The sequence below is a fragment of the Rhinolophus sinicus genome, chromosome 3 (genome assembly GCF_057876585.1).
Source record: "Rhinolophus sinicus isolate RSI-liver-muscle chromosome 3, RSI-T2T, whole genome shotgun sequence".
Taxonomy (NCBI): Eukaryota; Metazoa; Chordata; class Mammalia; order Chiroptera; family Rhinolophidae; genus Rhinolophus; species Rhinolophus sinicus.
The window spans coordinates 45140920-45161259 of NC_142503.1; the positions used below are offsets into that span (position 1 = coordinate 45140920).

The 20340-nt window shown below is 40.0% G+C and overlaps 2 protein-coding genes across 7 annotated transcripts in view; one reads left to right on the top strand and one right to left on the bottom strand.

Moving 5' to 3' along the window:
- Positions 1–8731: 8731 nt before the first annotated feature.
- Positions 8732–12697, bottom strand: LOC109445594 (small EDRK-rich factor 1). Of its 2 annotated transcripts, none has more exons than XM_019728083.3 (3): positions 12205–12697; positions 11195–11380; positions 8732–9004 (listed from the first exon to the last, which is right to left on the bottom strand). In XM_019728083.3, exons 1-2 carry the CDS (start codon positions 12680–12682, stop codon positions 11211–11213), a joined length of 648 nt encoding a protein of 215 aa, XP_019583642.3. In that variant the 5' UTR covers positions 12683–12697; the 3' UTR covers positions 8732–9004; positions 11195–11210. The 2 variants fall into 2 exon arrangements, with proteins under 2 accessions (XP_019583642.3, XP_088652684.1); XM_088796558.1 differs by having other exon boundaries at positions 11272–11380; positions 12205–12402.
- Positions 12698–15689: 2992 nt separating this feature from the next.
- The window catches only part of BDP1 (BDP1 general transcription factor IIIB subunit), a 79359-nt gene continuing 74708 nt past the window's right edge, over positions 15690–20340 (top strand). For 4 of the 5 annotated variants that reach the window (XR_012495098.2, XM_019728085.3, XM_074328853.2 and 1 more), the window contains exons 1-2: positions 15694–16923; positions 18448–18724. Coding sequence is in view for 3 of the 5 variants with exons in the window: in XM_019728085.3 (XP_019583644.3) it covers positions 16712–16923; positions 18448–18724 (489 nt within the window). In the remaining 2 variants the exon portion in view is untranslated. Of the gene's footprint in view, positions 16924–18447; positions 18725–20340 lie in introns of all 5 variants that reach the window. The other variant, XR_016020632.1, reaches the window with a different exon arrangement.

Consider the following 20340-nt stretch of genomic DNA (forward strand, 5'->3'; position numbering starts at 1 on the left):
AGTGTTTACACAGCAGCCTAGAACCCAGGCAGCAGAGTTCATACCCTTAGTCACTTCCTAACCCTAACATTTAGTTTAATGGCCATTCTTCCAAATCTTTTTCAGTAAATTTTTGAACTCAAAAAAAAAACAACAATAAGGGATCAAGTGCTGTTCTTAGTTCTTACCATTTATTTTTCCAGTATTCTTTGTTAGGCATTTAGTATTGCCATATGACTTCCATGTATATATTATAATTTACTACAAACTTCCTTGGTCCAAGGAAGTTTGAGGCCTCCCCTTTTAGCTTCTATAGATATAAGAAATATATATTTTTAAAGCTCAATTAGATTTTTCACCATTTTAAAGCATACAATGTAATGGTTTTTAGTATATTCACAAGGCTGTGCAGCCACTACCACTACCTCATCACTGCAAAAAGAAACCTTGTATCCATCAGCAGTCACTCCCATTCTTTCCTCCCTCTAGCCCCTCACAACCATTCTGTATTGATTTACTTATTCTGGAACATTTCATGTAAATGGAATCATATAATATGTGGCTTTTTGTGTCTGGCTCTTTTCACTTTGGATGTTTTCAAGGAGGAATGTTTTAATGAATTTTAAATGACAGGTTTTTTTTTTTTTTTAAGATTTTATTAGGGAAGGGGAACAGGACTTTATTGGGGAACAGTGTGTATTTCCAGGACTTTTTTTTCCATGTCAAGTTGTTGTCCTTTCAATCTTAGTTGTGGAGGGCGCAGCTCAGCTCCAAGTCCAGTTGCCGTTGCTAGGTCCAGGGGGCGCAGTCCACCATCCTTTAAGGGAGTCGAACCGAACAGGTAACCTTGTGGTTGAGAGGACATGCTCCAATCAACTGAGCCATCCAGGAGCTCAGTGGCAGCTCTGCTCAAGGTGCTGTGTTCAATCTTAGTTGTAGGGGGCGCTGCCCACTGTCTTTTGGTGGGACTCCAGGAATTGGACAGCCCACTGGCCCATATGGGAATCAAACCGGCAGCCTTTGGAGTTAGGAGCATGGAGCTCTAACCGCTTTTTTAAATCAACTTCAGAGTAATTTTTTTTGAGGGGGGGGGGAATATTGAGGGACAGTGTGTTTCTCCAGGGCCCTACCAAGGGCCCTCCAAGTTGTCCTTCAATCTAGTTGTGGAGGATGCAACTCAGCTCTATATTCAAGGGAGCGTAGCCCACCATCCCATGGAGGGAACTGAACCTACAAACCTTGTTTGTTAAACCTTGTTGTTAAGAGCTTGTGCTCTAACCAACTGAGCCATCTGGCCGCCCCTCTAGCAACTCAGCTACAGCTCATTGTCTTCAATCTAGTTGTGAAGGGCGCAGCTCACTGGCCCATGTGGAAATAGAAACCAGCAACCCTGTTGTTCAGAGCTTATGCTCTAACTAACTGAGCCATCAGGCCACTCAATGGTAGGTTCTTTGTTGAAAAAGTATTTCTACTTATCAGAATCTGGCTCAACAAAAATTAACCTCTGATATTTCTGTCCTCAAAGAAATTATGACGTTTTTCCTGATGGTGACATCCAGATTTGAATTATTGTATTTTACAAAGTTATTTCATATGATAGACAAAGCACTCAAAGCATAACATAGTGAATTTCCAAAGGAAACCCTTTCATCAGATTTGAAGGCACTTATGTAAACATTAAATTTCTTCATGAACTGGAACCAATCTTGGTGCATGTGGAATTTTCAGACCAAAAACCTACATTTAGTCACTTTTGAAGTTGCCCCTACTCAAATAAAGAATTCAAATGATTAGTAATCAGATTTCCAATTTGAATAACGTATATTGGAATTGTGAAGTGGAATGGTGAATATGCGAAGGACAAGGCCAAAACCAATTAATTCCTTACCCTACGTTACTTTAGGCTTTCGGGTCAGGAGATCAGAGATATGTCAGTGATTTGCATAGAGTGCACACCAAACTGTTAGAACAGCAGAAAACTGAAAATTCCAAATGATGTTTTGGAAGAATATTTGAATTATAGAATGGGCAAATGGTAGTATAATTCATAAACTAAAGATATAATTAGTCGTCCAGTACATGAGGTTTGGACTCCCTACCCATATATATATATATATATATATACACATCATATACCACAAATACATTCTAGGTGATTTTTATAAACTTGGGATAGGTGAGATCTTAAGATAGAAACAAGAAACCACACAAGGATTGAAAACTCAAATACCTTTTGAGGGTCAGGCAGGTAATATAAATGAGTTAAGGAAGAGTTAGCAGTAAGGGGTAGTGGGTACTGTAATCAGTAAATTTGAGGCTATCCCTCCACCACACCCCACTCACTCCACCTACTCCACCCAAATAAAGGCATTTGAGTTCACATTAAAAATTTGTAACATGTTACACAGGGCAAGTCTGTCAGTTGATATCCTTACTCATAAAGAAACTATACATTTTATTATGTGATTTAAAATTATGGCAAAAGCAACATAAAATCAAAGGACAAACAATAGTTTGGAAAATATTTGTAACATGTAAGAAAATACTAATATTCCTTACATATTTAAAAAGAGCTTTGTCAAATTAAAAGTAAAAACAGCAAAACAGGCAAAGATAAAACAAATTAGTCATAGAGGAAAAAAATGTCCAATAAGTATAAAAATAAGCCTCAACTCTGGAAGCTCTGTACTCAGTCTGCCTGGGTTCATATCCTTAACCAGCCACTTAAAAGCTGGTGACCTTGGGGGAAATTCCTTTACCCAAATCCCATATCTTTATAAATACGGCCATCACTGTAGTACCTACATGTGAAGACCAAATAAAACAAAAAGCATAAAGCAGACAGAAAACATGGGGAGTTCACAAAAAAAATTACAAATGTCCAATAAACATGAAACTATGCTTAAGATCTATAGACAGGGAATTGCAAATTAAAAACTAAGAACCATTTCTCACTCAGGTTGGCAAAATTATTAGAGATTAATAATATCTGATGTTATCAAGGGCATGGAGCTGCGAAGTGCTACCCTCTTATTGGAAAACATGTTTAAAATTACAAACACATCTACCTTTGCCCTATGAATCCTACCTTTAAGAATCCATTCTTGGGGCCGGCCCAGTGGCTCAGGTGGTTAGAGCTCCGTGCTCCTAACTCCGAAGGCTGCTGGTTCGATTCCCACATGGGCCAGTGGGCTCTCAACCACAAGGTTGCCAGTTCAATTCCTCGAGTCCCGCAAGGGGGCAGCGCCCCCTGCAACTAAAATTGAACATGGCACCTTGAACTGAGCTACCGCTGAGCTACCGCTGAGCTCCCGCTGAGCTCCCGGATGGCTCAGTTGGTTGGAGCGTGTCCTCTGAACCACAAGGTTGCCAGTTCGACTCCCGCAAGGGACGGTGGGCTGTGCCCCCTGCAACTAGCAACGGCAACTGGACCTGGAGCTGAGCTGTGCCCTCCACAACTAAGACTGAAAAGACAACAACTTGAAGCTGAACAGCACCCTCCACAACTAAGATTGAAAGGACAACAACTTGACTTAAATAAATTAAAAAAGAAAATGCCTCATAGATTAAAAAAAAAAAAAAAGAATCCATTCTTATATACATAAAAGCACCCCTACATGGGATTAAGTATGCCAATATATGTATATGAGTATTATAGAATTTGTCATGGCAAAAGCTTACAAACATCTTGATTGTCCTTGAGTAAGGAAGTGACTGGAGAAATTATTGTACATCTATACTCTGGTCAGATCTATATGTACTGACCTGTAGGCCTATTAAAAACAAAAATATCAAGTTACAGCTAAGTTTCCCATTTTTGTAGGAAAACAAAACAAAATTCCTTGTAGTGGGTTGAATGGTGGCCCCAAAATAGTCCACCAGATACTTGTGAATGTGACCTTATTTGGGAAAAGGTTTTTGCTGATATAATTAAGGCTCTCAGGACGAGATCATTGTGGATTAGAGTGGACCCTAAATCCAATGACAAAAATCCTTAGAAGACAGGAAGACAGAAAAGAAGGCCATGTGAAGACAAAGGCTGAAATAGAAGCTATACTGCCACAACTCAGGTAATGCCTGGAGCCACTAGAAGCTGGAAGAGGAAAGCAAGGTTTCCCCTAGACTCTTTCCCCAAGATTGGCCCTGCTGACACCTTGTGTTTAGACTTCTGGCTTCTAGAATTGTGAGAATAAATTCTGTTGTCGTAAGCCACCAAATGTGTGGTAATTTGTTATGGCAGCCCTAGGAAACTCCCCACATCCCTTAGTTACGAGTATATGTATGTTTAAATGTGTGCATAAGCATTGAGAGGAATATACAATTCTTTTATATACCCTATGTCCCAGCAATTCCAGTCTCTGGAATACACTCAATAGAAATAAGTGCTAATGACCACCAAAAGATACATATATTCATAATAGCCCCAAACTAAGAGCAATCCAAATGTCCATGAAGAGTAATGTGGATAACTAAATTATGGTATACTCATATAACAGAAAGCTACACAGCAATGAGAAAGCATAAACTGCTACACATAAGATAGAGTGTCACAGACGCAATGTTGAGCAAATGAAGCCTGACTCACAAAAGTACATACTGAATGATTCTACTTACATAAAAATCCAAAAATAACAACAAAGAACTAATCCATGGTGATAGATGGGGGCATTATATAAAAGTGGTAACAAGAGAGCTTGCTAGGGTGCTGCAAATGTCTATGTATCTTGATCTGGGTGGAGTATTTTTATGTAAAAGTCAATTGAAATGTACATTTAAGCTGTAGTCTCTTTATTATCATTTCACTGGGATATATACCGAGGAGAGCAATTACTGGGACACACAGTAAGGGTATATTTAGTTTTCTAAGTAACTGCCTAATTTATTGCCAAATTTCTTTTAGCCCCTTTGTTGCATTTTCCCAATGTTTCTATAATGAGCAGGCATTGCATTTTTGGACTTTGAAAGCTGGTAGAGATACAAATGGTATAAGCTTCATTGTTGCTTCTCACACTTCAGACATTCCCTTACCACCTTCATGATTTGTATTATCATTTATCTGTAATTTTAAAACTTAGTCTTAGCCTTACAATTAGAGTATTGGACTCTTATTTCATTTTAGTCTGCCCACCATCCATCCCTACTTCCTCTGGCAACTAAACCCCAGATTTGTTTGGGGGACCACCTATTCCTCACTGGATATAGTTTTGCTTATACCATGGACTCTGATGAACTGTCCTCCTCTTGCCGAGGGGAAGGCACATAACCCAAACAAGTCCATCTGGAGGCACTCTAAGTGACATAAAGACTGAAAATGGTTGTCAGGATTTCAACCTGATAGCAGCATTGTGGGGAAAAAAATGTCTTCATGATACCTGGAGGTTTCAACTCTTAACCTTTCCAAAGCCTTGAGTCTTCAACTTTTGGACCCTGGAGTCTCTCATCCTTTTAAATAATGGTTGTGGTTATTAATAAATTATTCTGTTTGTAACCAAAAATTCCAATATATCATGAAATCAGTTTTGATGTGGTTATATTTCCTCAAGCATACATTAAAATTCATAACTATATTAAATATCCATTCATAAGCCACCCTAACAATCATCTTGAGTGGTACAAGGCCAAATGAGCCTTTGACATCCGCCCGCAAAAAAGTCCTTGACATGCAATATGTTTATAAAAGGAAAATATTCAATAGGATTGTGTCTTGATTTCAGAGAGATTGGTAAACCATTTCTTGTAAACTGACAAGTGTAGAGAAAGGCTCTACCAAACTATAATGCAAGGAATTGTTCCTGCACTGATATACCTGTAAGCAAAGTCATGTCCAACTGATAAAGTAGCAAGAGTAATATGTGACATGGAAAATATTTCTATAAATGTTATAATGAAATTTTAAAAGCTAAATTTTCCTGGGCAAATGCTATTACCTAATATGTATTAGCTAATTAGCACTATGTAACAGGTTTTTGTTTTTAAGAAGCAAGGTTGTAAGGAAAAGTCTGTAATAAGTTTTAAATCTTTCTGGAATTTATAGGGAAGTGCATTTGAGCAACTTGTAGTCATTGTTCTTATCTCAGTGATATTTTCATAACTCGGCCATCTGGAAAGACAACATATTCCAGTACATTATTATATAGCAAGTACTTTAGCAGATGAAGCTGTAAGAAGCAGTTTAATAAGTGTTCTTATTCAGTTTTGATCTAATGGAAAACAACGAATGACAATTTCATAAAAATAATTCAATTTTTAAATTAAATTTTGGTGTTTATAGGTCTTTACCACCAAAGGCAATTAGGAATTTACCTAAAGAAGTTGACATGCTCCCTGCTTAGTTTATATCACTGTTAAAACCCTGACACAGATGGTAAAATGTACAAATCTCATAATCTGATAGTCAAAGTCAATTTTATATTAGGTTTCACTTTAGGGATATGTTTTTTCCCCAGCTTTGTTGAGGTATGATAGACAAATACTGAATATATTTGAGGTGTACAAAGCTAACAGCAGTAGTACACCTGTTTTAAAGAGGAAAGCTCTTTTTACAAGGTAGAACTTGAAAATATTATACAAAAATAGATTGTCAATTTCTAGAAGTGGGTAAACTCTTCTCATCTATAAAAACATGGGGGGAAAAATATATTTTGTTAAAGTTGGGAAAATAATGTCAGTAATCAATATTCCCTTTTAGACCAATTTTCAAAAACAGGCTAGTTTGATAAGCGGGTAACAATTTCTTACTCTGCCATTAATAGAAAAGGCATTCAAAGGGAATCAAGTAACTGATGAAACTGACCTCTGTATATCACCTTGGATAGTAGCAGCTGCTCCCTCTTATTTCCAGCAGGACTTAGCAAGATTGCTAATAATAACGCACTACCTCCTGTTAAGGATGATGCAAGACAGTATTTTTAATGTCTATAATAAGGGTGTTCCATGGAGTTTGGTATTTTCCAAAGTACACTGTAAAGTTGGTTCTACTTCTTCTAAATAATTTTATCTTGCTTTGGCAACAAGTCAAAGAAATATCTAAAGTTGATACATGAATTAACTTTACCAACTGATTACAATTATTAACCTGTATTTTCCCCTATCTTATAATTAACCAGTTTCCCTCTTTAGAAGTTTAGCTATTTTAGTTACCTTGCTTAAATATACTACATGAAAAGAAACTGAAGTGTCAATATATTTCAGCAATCACACTTTTCTTCTTCTTAGATAACTTTGCTGTCCGTCTGGAGGAAATGTCTGGTAATGTTGAAGTTAAAAATCAAACCCTTATCTTAATGAATTTCTTCAAAATACCATAAAAAATTAATAACATTCAGTTTGGATTTAAGTCTTAATGATTAATTACAACCTAGAGAGCTTCTTTATCCTAATATTCATGTTCTTTTGGAACTGTAGTTTTCCCTAGATTTATAAGAATTATTTAACTTATTAAAAAGTCTCAAGTTATTCCATTACATGGGATATTTTAAACTTGAAAATTATTCATTAAAAAAAGCAAATAAAAGATATGGCTTAAAGCATAAAAAGTTCTTTGTATCATGGCTTATCATTTGGTGTAGAAATTCTAGAGATAGAATTACAGAAATCAGATCCATAAAGAATCTTGGTAGTGCAATCAGACTTCTTCATTATCCCTTTTATCACAATGTAACTTAAACTGTTGTAAATCCTTTTACCCTTGTGACTACTATCATATAAAGTTTTGAAGACTGAAGTTAACCCAAGAATTAGAACAAAGCTTTAATTTAAATGAAAATCAGTCCTACTATGAAGATAAAAACTCAAGCTAGAAAATTTCTTGTTTGCCTCATTTAGTATTAGAGACATTTAGAATTCTATCCTATTTATGGGTGATACCAGTGGTAAGCGACTTATCACAAGATTACCAGAACCTTCATTAAGATATTAGGTGAACTCTTGAAGATTTGTCCATTAACATATTGGTAGACATATTAGATGATCAGTAAAAATTTGAATTGCATTAAGTAAAAAATCAAGTACTTGAATAATACTTTAAAGTTATGTTATTTACTACTTCAATGGTATTTTTTATTTATTTTTATTTTTTCAATGGTATTTTAATTCTCTTTGCAATAATTATGCATATTTACTTCAGAATAGCAAAAGGTCTCAAACCTTAGCTTCTCTAGGTTAACATATTTCCAAAGTTATAACCATCATTAAGTCCTAAGTTTTTGAAGAGTCTCAGAACAGACTAAAAAATGTCACTCTTAACAACACAAAGGTGAATCCTAATGAAACAATGTACTTTGTGTGATAATGACGTGTCAATGTAGGTTCACCAATGGTAACAAACACACCACTCTGGTGGGGGATGTTCACAGTGGGGATGGCTCTGCATGAGAAGGACAGGGGTATGGGGAAATCTCAATTTCGTTGTAAAACTAATTCTGCTCTGAAAAATAGTCTATTAAAAAAAAGGCACTTATTCAAAAAATGTTAAAGCTCTAAGTAGAACTCTTACTGAGATCTCATTTAGTTTATGTTCATTTAGTTGCTATTCCAGGTCATTTGTACTATGTATCTATTGTAAATTCTTCTAGCAAACCCATTGAGTACAAAGCAAAATTACTAATAGATAACCATTATCTTAAATTCTATACAATAAAAATTTATGGCAAAGATTCTAGAGTTATATGCGATCCTATTATCTGATCACATTACTTCTTTAATAAATTATATACATGCTCACTGTTGATAAAAAATAATGTTCACCAATATATCACATGCATGGTGTGTTTTATTCTTTGAAGAATGGTTCTGAGATATTACACTAAGTCAGGCTGAAGGTAAAGTTTAAAACAGTTTTATAAGGATATGTTATAACATACGTAATGACTGTTCACTCTACAAAATCTTGATCATAGAGCTTATGATACACCTAGTTGGCAATAGCACCCAAGTGTTCCAAATAGTCAGTCATCATTTTTGTCTTGTCTGCATAGATTTCTTCTCATTAGCTGCTTTCTGCTTTTGTTGCATGATCTCAGAGTCCCTATAATGGGAGAAAAGGCTGTAAGTTGTTACAGAAAAACTGATTATGTTCTCACTTGTTTTCTATCTACAACCCATTCAGTATACTAGAAGATAATTTAAAAGACGATATAAACATTCATGTGTTTCCATTTTCATGGATGGAGACAGAATGAGAAGGCAAAGAATGGAAAGGCTTGAATTGAAGTCAGATATTATTTTGAATTCCACCCTTACTGTTATTGTGACCTTGGCAAATAACCTCAAAGCCCTTTCAAAATCAGAGCAGTACATATCAACATTGTTCTCAGGAATAGCTATGAATATATATACATATATACATATATACATATATACATATATACATATATATATATATATATATAAAGGCATGTGACATTAGCTAGCTTTATGCAGAAATGACACTCTTTGTTGTCAACAAAATTAATTCACTCTATATTTCTTCCTGAAAAAAGGGGGATTTATGAAGTCTCCTAGATATCCTAAGTGGTACCTAGGATTAGAACACAGATGTTATGAAGCAATTCAGTTTCTTACAAGTCCAAAAGCCCAATAGCTAGTGATTAAAAATGGATTACACTAAAGAAAAGCAGGATATTCAGGGATTTTCTTAACCTTTTGTGCCTCTGGCTGAACTCCAGATGCCATACTAAGTGTGAGCTACAACCAGACTACCTAGGGTAGATGGTCCAGAAGACCATCTACCAAATTAAATGGCTATGTAGTCAACACTTACTACGTGCCAGGTACTTTACTGGCTCTTGATTAAATCTCACAACAACTCTGAGTTATTATTGCCATGTTTCAGATTAAAAAAAGTAATAAAAAAAATTAAAGGCTGAGAGCTAAATAATTTTCTCCAAAATAAATAAAAACCAAGGTTTGCCCAATTTCAAGGTCCAGGCTCTTTCCTATCTTGTTATTGCATAGATTTAATATTATATTTTAATTCAGGATAAGTATCTCTGTTCAGGACAGTAAGACATTTCTGCAAAGACAATAGCAAAAACAAGGATGGAAAAATAAGGAAAAATAAGACAGCTACAAAGAAACGAGGTACTGTAGAAAAGAATAGTGATAGTTTTCTGTTTAAAACCAAGCTCTGTTGTGTTTGCTGTATGACCTTAGTATTGCAATGGAAGTTCAGAGCTTCAGTTTCCTATTCTATGCATTGGGCCTAATACCAGTTTTCAGGGCTGTGACGAATAGAGATAATACATATAGACCACCTAGCACAGAGCTTTATAACAAGTTGGAATTCATTATATAGTGGCTATTACTGAACCAAGCTAGACTAGGTTCTCTAATTAGGGTCACTGATCTGTACTACTTTCACTTTTATTCCAATGTCAGTAAACAGAAATTTAAGGCAAAGCTTATCATTTTAATAATAAATGTCATAGAAAGAAAGCATGAAGTGATATTTAAGGTCTTCCACCTCATTAAACAATGATTTTTAACTCTGGCTGCACATCAGAATCACCTGGGGAGCTTTTTAAAAGTCAGGTTTAACTTACGTACAATACAACTTACCTAGAGCACCTTTTAATGCCCAACCCTAGACCTGTGGAGGGCATAGGTTTGGGTTGACAGCAAGGTTTCCTAGATGGTTCTAATGTTCAGCCAGGCTCAAAGACCATAGAGAAACCATGCTGTAGCATGTTAGTCAATGAGTCACTGACCTACAAGTTCCATATGGACAACAAAATTTGATTTTAGAATAAAATTAAACTTTAACTTTTTTTTAAACACGAATGCGTTTTTTCACTTAAGCTCAAAGTATTTCTGTAGTTTTGTTTTATATGTCACATAGTCGTATATCAAAGCTGTGTACTTGCATTCTCTCCAGCCCAATGGATCTTCAGAAGTCAATATAGCTACATGTACTTTTTTTGTGTCTTTCAAAACAGTTATTACTATAATCGAGTCACTTGTCATCCAGACAAGTTTGAGTAGAATGTCTGCTTTGAAAATGTTGTATCCTTTAACACCTAACCCTAACAGTGAGCATATGGAAGATGTTCAATTATTTTGCTAAATGAAGTTCTCATGGTTGTGGTGGAGTTGCATGAGATTCTCTGCAAGACAGACTACAGCTTGAGAGCTTTAAATTCTTCATCCATGGGTTGGGAAGACAACTACCCCATGTAGTTTTAGTATGCCTAGCACACAACAGATATTCAACCATTACCTCTTTCTGCCTGGTTCTACCAAGGATTCTCTAAAATGAAAACTCGGTGACTTGAGAATTCCATGAATATCACTGACCTCTGCTTTCTCTGAGAGGCAGTCAAGCTATCATCTTTTCTTTTTCCTTTGCTAATTTCCTGGGATTTCTTCATATTTTTCTGGCGGGCTAGTTCTCGTTGATTTCCACCTATAAAGAGAAACAGTCATGCTCTTTTCCCATCTCCAAAATTATTAGTTCCATTATAAGACTCTTATTTAAGAGCATCTTAAGTTTACTTTTTAATAAGATAAGCCATCAGAGTATACTGCACTCAATGGTGTTCCCAGGTCAGACCACAAGGAGGAAGCTGAAAGGTAAACACTTAAGGTCTTAAGAGTATTATCATACCAATCAAGGTGTTCACTGGCTGTACACACCAGATCTCTTAAAACGGGCGTTCCAATAATCTATACATGTGGGCCAGTATTCCAAAATAAGTTGTGGCTTTTGAGGGGTGTGGGTAGAAAGAGAAAGCGAGATACACAGAGATCACACCTCGCACAAGTTGGCCCATCACAATCCAACTGTTAAGCAAGCAAATGCAGATGCTTGTAAAACATTACCTGCGAGGGCCAAACAAAAGAACTAGGGCCGAGACGCATTCGGAACTCCCGGTTTTTATTAGGCCTTACAATTTTAAGTACCAGCTATAAACCACCTCCAGACCCGGACCCCTCCCGAGGCTCCCATCTCCACACACCGGATCCACACACCTCACCTCCGGGGAGGTGTTCCTTTACTGTGTAAACTCGCACCTGAAGGGCAGGCACCTGCCTGACCTTTCAGGCCGGACCGGAGCCAAAGGTCCTTCTCTCTCTGCTGACTGAAGACAGGGTCCCCCACCCCGCCGGAGCCATGGGGATTCACCAGCCAGCCCCCCACCTCCCCGCCAACCGCCTTCTTTCTCAGTGATCCATTAGGTTCCTCGCCGGACGCTCCCCGCCGCTTCCCACACCCGTCCGCACACTCACGGGCCATGCCAACAACCGGACCGAGCCTGGAAAGGAGCGACTCGGAAAAACAACGGCTTCCTCGCAAGCTCAGCGACCGACCCCACCGGTGGATCTGGAAGGCTGAGCCGGCGCGGGCCGTGCGCAGGGCGACGCCTCTGCTCTGTCCACCGCCCCGCCCACCGAGACCAGACCTGAGCGGCCGGCTCGGCCGGCGAGCGACTGCGCGTGCGCCGCTGGGCGGGCGGGGCCGAGCGCGACTGGGACTCCCGGGCCGCAGCACCAGGAGACCAGTCCGCGCCTGAGGCCCTTCTGTCACGCGAGTTTGGTAGAGTCCAGAAAACAGGTGCTGTGTCTTAGAGAGGGATAGGCATGTGTGGATTTTCCCCGCCGTGTGCCGGGCACCGGTGCTTGGCCAGCCCCGTTTTTGGTAATGACAAAAACGACAATAAACTCTACAATATCTAACTTTCCGACAAAGAACATCAGCTTTCTTCATCTCCTTGCAGCGGCGGGAAGGGGAAGAATGGGACAGCACAGACTGCAGGTGTTCTGCCCTTTACTTAATTTCCTTCTTTATTCTCGCACCAACCATGCAAGGCAGGCAGGCTTCATTGTTCTCACTTTATTCAAGAGGAGACCTGAGACTCCAGACCAGAAACTACTGACCCAACAGGTAGGGGGTAGAAGTGAGATTCAAATTTAAGACGGACTCTACGGTTTGTTCATTTCCCATTTTATCCCAGTGCCCTTGTTACGGTCGAAGGTACTTTAGTAGGAGTTTTAGGTTAATAATGGCTCTGTGCTTGGGTCGTGTGATAGGAGAGGATGGCAGGGCATGGCGCCTTACCACGCATTCAGAATAGCCCAGAATAACCTTGGAACCTATGTAAAAGCTGTGGAGCATCTGCCATTGCTAGAAACAGACGTGTACAGATGCTTGATGGTTCATTTGGTTGCTTCCTATTTTCTTTATTCTGTCAATTATTACAAATAGAAATATGTAGAGTTAGTCTGGACACCCTAAAATTACCCTGTTTTTTTTAAGGCTTTTATTTTGGAAAAATTCAAACATATACAAAAGTATAGAAAATACTTTAATGGACCCCAAGTATACATGACCAAGCTTCAATAATTTTTTTTACCCTTCATAAAAATCGCCTATTTTAGGGAAGGCAGGAGAAAATGAAGACTGAGGGCTCTGGAGATGGAATTTCTGGGTTGAAAGCTCGGCTCCACCAATGAGGAGCTGTGTGAAACTGGGTACGATATTTCATTGCATTAAAGCTTCCTTGCCAGCAAAACGGGGAGGTAATTGTACCTCTTTCATTAATTGAACTAATATATGTGAACTACTAAGTGCTCAGCCTATGGTGGCACTCAATATGTTAGCTATCGTTGTGATTATTTTTTATTTATTTTTTATTTTTAAGTCTATTTTTCCAGGACCCATCAGCTCCAAGTCAAGCAATTGTTTCAATCTAGTTGTGGAGGGCACAGTTCAGTGGCCCATGTGGGGATTGAACCGGCAACCTTGGTGTTATGAGCATTGCACTCTAACCACCTGAGCTAACAGGTTGCCCATGATGATTTTTTCAGTTTCTGAGAGCCTTGCATGCTTATAACTCTCTCCACACGCCACTCCTCCTCCTCAATATGTTTTACAGGCCAGGTATTTGTTTACACTTGGTGAACCTCTTCTGGAGTAACTTGAGTAAGGGGAAAAGACTGACTTTCTGGCCAGGCTTTTTATAGAGACAAAGAGATTGTTTATAGAGGAAAGGAGGGAAGGAATTTGGGATTGGAAGGTAAGTAAGTGGTAGAGATCTTGTTTCTGTATGTGGTCTTAATTTACAGTCTAATTGAGCTTTTTCTTTGCAGCTGAATATAGTTTTTGAGTTGTAGGGATACACATGATGTATAGTATGTACATCAGGAATGTTGGGTGTGTCTGTAGAGAAAACTGGAGACTTAAAATTACAGTGATGCCATTAAGAATTTAGTTCACAAATTTGGGTGTGTAACAGATATCTTACAACTTTATATTTAATAATAAAATTAAATCTGACTGTTCACATCCCTTTACTAATGTGAAATTATTGATTCTTGGGGAACAGCATGTATTGCCAGAACTTTTTTCCAAGTCAAGTTGTTGCCCCTCAATCTTAGTTGTGTAGGGTGCGATTCAGCTTCAAGTTGTTGTCCTTTCAGTCTTAGTTGTGGAGGGCGCAGCTCAGCTCCAGGTCCAGTTGCCATTGGTAGTTGCAGGGGGCACAGCCCACTATCCCTTGCGGGAGTCGAACCGGCAACCTTGTGGTTGAGAGGACGCACTTCAACCAACTGAGCCATCCGGGAGCTCAGCAGCCCCTCAGCTCAAGGTGCCGTGTTCAATTTTAGTTGCAGGGGCACTGCCCACCATCCATTGCGGGACTCGAGGAATTGAACTGGCAACCTTGTGGTTGAGAGCCCACTGGCCCATGTGGGAATCGAACCGGCAGCCTTTGGAGTTAGGAGCACGGAGCTCCAACCACCTGAGCCACCGGGCCGGCCCCAAAAATTATTGATTCTTTAACTATGGAATTGTGGTTAATCCTAGACTCTTATGTGGAGCAGAACATTTGGGGAAGGTCCTTGTGTCTTCAGTTTATACCATAATTTGCTGTCCAAAGCTATATGGTCCCGGCGGCAGTGGCTTCCAAGATTCCTGACACATCTTCAGCAGGGGTTTCTTTGTAGCGTTCTTGAGCTCTTTTAGGTTTATCTGAGGTTCTGTTCCTTCCCCAGAATACGGGAGGGAGCCCACAGAACCCACAGGCCTCTATCTTCTTCCCAGTCTTGGAGGAATCTTTTTTCTGTGCCTCAGCCTTGCCTTTCTACTCTCAAAAGCACTTGTCTCTTTTTCTCCCTCTGGTTGACCTAGTAATCTCCTCAGTCAATTCAGGACTTTATTCCTTTGACATTTTGTTATTAATGTAGCAGGATGTTCATTTTCTCTTTTCAAGAAGGAAGTTAAGCCTTTGTGTTTCCATGAGTCAGGGGATTTGTATTGCAGGTTCAAACACGGCCCACACTCTGTAGAGCCAACCTTGTCTCTGGCCAATTTTCCTCTATCATAGAGGCCTTCCCTAACCATCCTACCTAAAGTAAGCCAGTCTCCTATTAATCTGTCATATTACCCTTTATATTTCTTTTATGGCATTTAATGCATTCTTTTATTATTTAATTATTTTTTAAATTAGTTTCGGGGTACAAAACAACGCAGTGATTAGACATTTACAGATTTTACAAAGTTATCCCCAACAAACCTACTACCCATGTAACACTGTACATAGCTATTACAATACCATTGACTATATTCCCTATGCTGTACTTTATATCCCGTGACTATATATATATATATATATATATATATATATATATTTAATTGTAGTTGGCATTCAATGTTATTTTATATTAGTTTCATGTGTACATACAGTGCAGTGGTTAGGCATTTATATAATTTATGAAGTGATCCCCCCAATAAGTCTAGCACCCATCTGACTCTGTACATAGTAATGCATTCTTAAGTTATCTTGCTCATTTGTTTGTTGTATTTTTCTTCCCAACCAGAATGTCATTTATTGCTCTACTGCTATTTCCTGAAGCAGATTAAGAATACTCACATTGGGGATGGCCGGTTAGCTTAGTTGGTTAGAGATTGGTGCTGATAACACCAAGGTTGCTGGTTTGATTCCCAGTTTGATCCCCGAGTGGGCCACTATGAGCTGCGCCCTCCTTTAGAAAAAATACATTAATTTACAAAGTTTTAACTATAATACTTCTTGAACAGGTAATACATTTACAGTAAAAAAGTACACAAGCATATACAGTGAATGGTTTCCTCCCATGACATGTTCCCCCAAAACCCAGTTCCCTTCCTAGGAGGTGACTATTATCAATTTCTTCACACCTGAATTTCTAATCTTTGTTCTACTCAATTTAGAATTTCTAAGCCCTGGGGATGTGCTGGTGAACAGACACTGCTCTGCAGGACCCTCTGAAAACAAAATCGGCCAGAGATTATAATAGTTCCTGTAAAATTTTGGGCTGAGGGATTGACTACTTCCTTCCCCTCTTTTCATCAACTCCTAAGGACCCCTGGAGAGGGGAGAGCACACGCCTTGCGTTGCTATTTCCGGTTCACAAGTAACCTAGACTCTGTAGTTTGACAGTTACCATGGCTACGGGCGGAGTGCGTCTTATGTAATTCCGAGGCGCTCGCTGATGACGCAATTAGTTCAGGCGCCTTCTGAGGGCGGGAGCAAGGTGTAGGGGAAACTTAGCTCTCAGTGTAGCAGGGTCATGAAGAAGAGGCGGCGGCGGGAGGCAGGAGGAGGCGGCGGGGGCGTGAAACTGCGGTAGCTGCCTGCTGGCCTGGTTTGTGGCTTTGTGGGGAGGGCGTAGTTCCTAACCCCCTCCCCGGGCAGCAACCGGGGCTCGGGGCTGAGAGCGGCCTTGGGGCCGCCTCCCCGGGCCCCCTGGCTCCGCCATGTTCCGCAGGGCACGCCTTAGCGTGAAGCCGAATGTCAGGCCTGGTGTAGGCGCCAGGGGCTCCACCGCCTCCAATCCCCAGCGTGGACAAGAGGCTCCCAGGCCGCCGGAACCTGCAGCCGCCTCTGCCCCGAAGCCAGCGGAGCCCACAGATGAGCCCCCGGTGGATTTCGGAGGAGCGGAGCTCCAAGAAGAGGCTCCCAGGAGCAGGTAAATGCTTGAAGAGGGGAGCATCATCATCTGCTCCGCCTCCACGGTCCTGTCAGGTGGAAGCTGAGCAGATGAACTTGACCGTTGGAGTAACTCCCTCGCTTGCACTAAGTGTTATAATTGAGGCCGGATGAACCCACTCCAAACTACAGTTTGTGCCTCTGACCACAGGGTGTGGCACATGTGGATGTTTTAATGATCTATAGATTCTCAAGGAGGGGACCCTGTCTTCAAGTGGTCGTGGGAGGAATCCAGGTGTAACTGTCTTGAAGTGAAGAATATCTGCATGTGATACTGTTCATTAGAGAATTTACAGGTTACTATCGTTTTCATTCTTCTGTAGTGCTTTGCAGGGATAAGTAGTTTAAAAATGTTTGAAACAGCTTTTTTTGGTTTTGTTTTTAAGGAGTGGGCAGCTCAGAGTGGCCCATGTGGGAATCGCGCCTGCAACCTTGGTGTTATTAGCACCATGCTCTAACCAGCTGAGCTAATTGGGCCCTTTTTTTGTTGTTTTTAAAGATTTTATTGGGGAAGGGGAACAGGACTTTATTGGGGAACAGTGTGTATTTCCAGACCTTTTTTCCAAGTCAAGTTGTTGTCCTTTCAATCTCAGTTGTGGAGGGTGCTGTTCAGCTTCAAGTTGTTCTTTCAGTCCTAGTTGTGGAGGGCACAGCTCAGCTCCAGGTCCAGTTGCCTTTGCTAGTTGCCGGGAGTCGAACCGGCAACCTTGTGGTTGAGAGGATGCGCTCCAACCACCTGAGCCACCGGACCGGCCTAATTGGACACTTCTTGACTTAACACCTCTTGTTTTCTTGACTTAACTGGCTTTCAGACCATTCCTGAAATTTGTATCCAATCTGAACTATATCTAATATATGGAATGACTGAGCGCTTTTTTGACTGAAGAGTTTGATCGCTGTAAAGGTGTGCTTGACAAAAGACAAATTATTGCTGCCTCAAACAGAATTTAGTTTGATTAATGTAACTAAATGTATATCTTCAAATATTGCCATACCAGGATTTCAGAGGCTTGAAGTTTTACATGTTTTGGTTTGACTGATCCCAGGTTGATAAAATGAAATGCCAGTAATTTAGATCACTTTAGGGGAATGGCAATATGGATTAGAAATTTTAAATTATATATATACATTATAAAGTTAAAGTTTAAAGAAACAACTCTTAGTTATCTAGTGATTCAAATTAGGCTAATCAAACTTTGTTTTTGTCAGTTTTTTTTTTTCTTTTTTGAGGGACCTGGCATGAGCATAAAATTATGTGCTCTAATGTGCTTAGGGACTTGAATTTTGTAAAATGATTAACAGTTTTCATTAGAATTTACATGTCTGTTAAGATTTACTACAAATTTTTATTGCAAGCTCTGTCTCAATTAACATGTATCTCAAGTCATTGATTTTTTAAATAATGAGACTTTACAGTTTTGGATTTTTACCCGACTAGTTTTTAAAATTAGAGTATTTAAAAGAAGATCCATGATGTCCTTTTTTTCTTTCTGAATTACAACAGTGATGAAAAGACTGATGGTGAGAATGATGTTGAAGAATCCGGTAAATCTTCCTCTACTGTTTCACAGAGGAGAAAACGGATACCAAGTACTCCTACCCTGGTTAAGCCTACTGTCAGTGTTCCTTCAGAACCTCATCCCTTATCTACAGTTAATCAAGAAACCTCACAGCCAAACCCCATTCCAACTGAAGAGAAACAGCCATGCTCAGACAGGTACCGAATATATAAAGCCCAGAAACTGAGAGAAATGTTAAAAGAAGAATTAAGAAAAGAGAAGGTAAGAGAGAAAAATTCGAATTTTAACTGTTGCCTGTTAGATTTCTGTTGTTATGTCAGTCAGGCATCATTTGGAGGAAAAATAAGCATGTGTAGCATTTTTATGGGGGAATAAAACCAAATAACATCCCTCATGTTAGTAGAGTATCCCCTTTTATTAACAAAATGGTTAAGAAGCGCTATGGATTTACGCTATTTTTTTCCATGATACTAATTTTTATGTATTTCATCTATATTTTTTATTGTTTTTGGTGAAGGCCTAAATAGAAGTTTCTCTTTCACACACACACATACACACACACAAACACACAAGCATATTTATAAAATAAGCTTTCAATCAGATTTTTTTGTGAGGGTGTCCAAGTGACATGAGTTATATTCGTTTGGTTTAAGACAGATATAGTTGACTGAAAATGAATTGGTACTGTTTTCTAAATTGACAATATGGAAAATTATTGGAGACGTCATCAAAATGGCGGCGTGAGGTGAGCCTCTGTAAATCTCCCCTGGAATTTACAACTAATCGAACAACAATAACTCCACAAAGGACTCCCTGCACAGCAGACAGGCAAGACGAAGAGGCCCACTACTGAAATCACCTAAAGGTGCGGGAATCGCGTGAGCGGGGGAAGGAGGAAGGGGAGAAGTGCGGAGACGGAGCCGCTTGGGCGCAGGACGCAGACCTAGCTCAGTGCTCTGAGCTTGCTGCTTCCCGGAACTACCGCAGCTGCGGGAGAGGGAAGAACTCGGACTGCTAGGGCTCCGCTTATGGCCCACAGGGCTGAGGGGGCAGCATATAACACGGCTGAACCCAACGCTCACGGGAGAGACCTCGGAGAAAAGACTGAGGGAAGAAGGCTGAAAACGGTGGTTTAAGCCCTCACTGCCGAGCAGAGAATGGAAGCCTTAGGCACTGAGACTAGCCGCCCCCTCCCGACCCTCCCAGAGCTCACCCCGCCCCCACCTGCCCAGTGCTAGAAACAGAACAGTAGCAGTGTCAGAGCAAAAGAACAAAATATTTGCTGTTCTGAGAACTGTGGACCACAGACACAAATTCGCAGCCCAACTAGTTCTGGCAAAGGGGAGGGAGCTGTGGAAGCAGGACCAGCTGTGGTGGTGGTCGCCGCCATTGCTCTGGGCCACCTCTCACAACTCACCCCGCCCCTGCCCCACCTATCTAGGCGGATCCCTGAAGGAGTAAACAGAACTGCTGAAACATACGGGCTCTGAATCTGGTGCAGGAAGAGCTTTGGAACTTCAAAAGCTCTCCGCATACCCACCTGGACAGTGTGCCCTGTGACCCAGGCGAACTATTAACAGAGGAGAAGCCCGTCTCCCAGGGAATCCCACCATTGTGTGAGAAGCTGGAATAGTGCAGAGAAAATATAGCACTACTGTGTGTGTGTGTGTGTGTGTGTGTGTGTGTGTGTGTGTGAGAGAGAGAGAAAAAGGCTGCAGTCGGAGAGAAAATAAAACATTCTACCAACAAGTACTGGAAAACAAAAGAAAGACCTCTTCCTATCAACCTGTTGCAGAAGCCACTCCTGTAGATGTCTAGGAAGAGAAATAATAAATCAATAATTGCCACGAATAACCAAGGCAACAAGACAGTTCAGA

What these genes read in the sequence shown, in the direction of transcription:
- LOC109445594 (XM_019728083.3), bottom strand. Translation starts at nt 12,682, where the DNA reads ATGAAGAAAGCTGATGTTCTTTGTCGGAAAGTTAGATATTGTAGAGTT. An exon ending in TCCGGTTGTTGGCATGGCCC is followed by an intron (nt 11,381 to 12,204) that starts GTGAGTGTGCGG and finishes TTCTCTTTATAG; the next exon opens with GTGGAAATCAACGAGAACTA.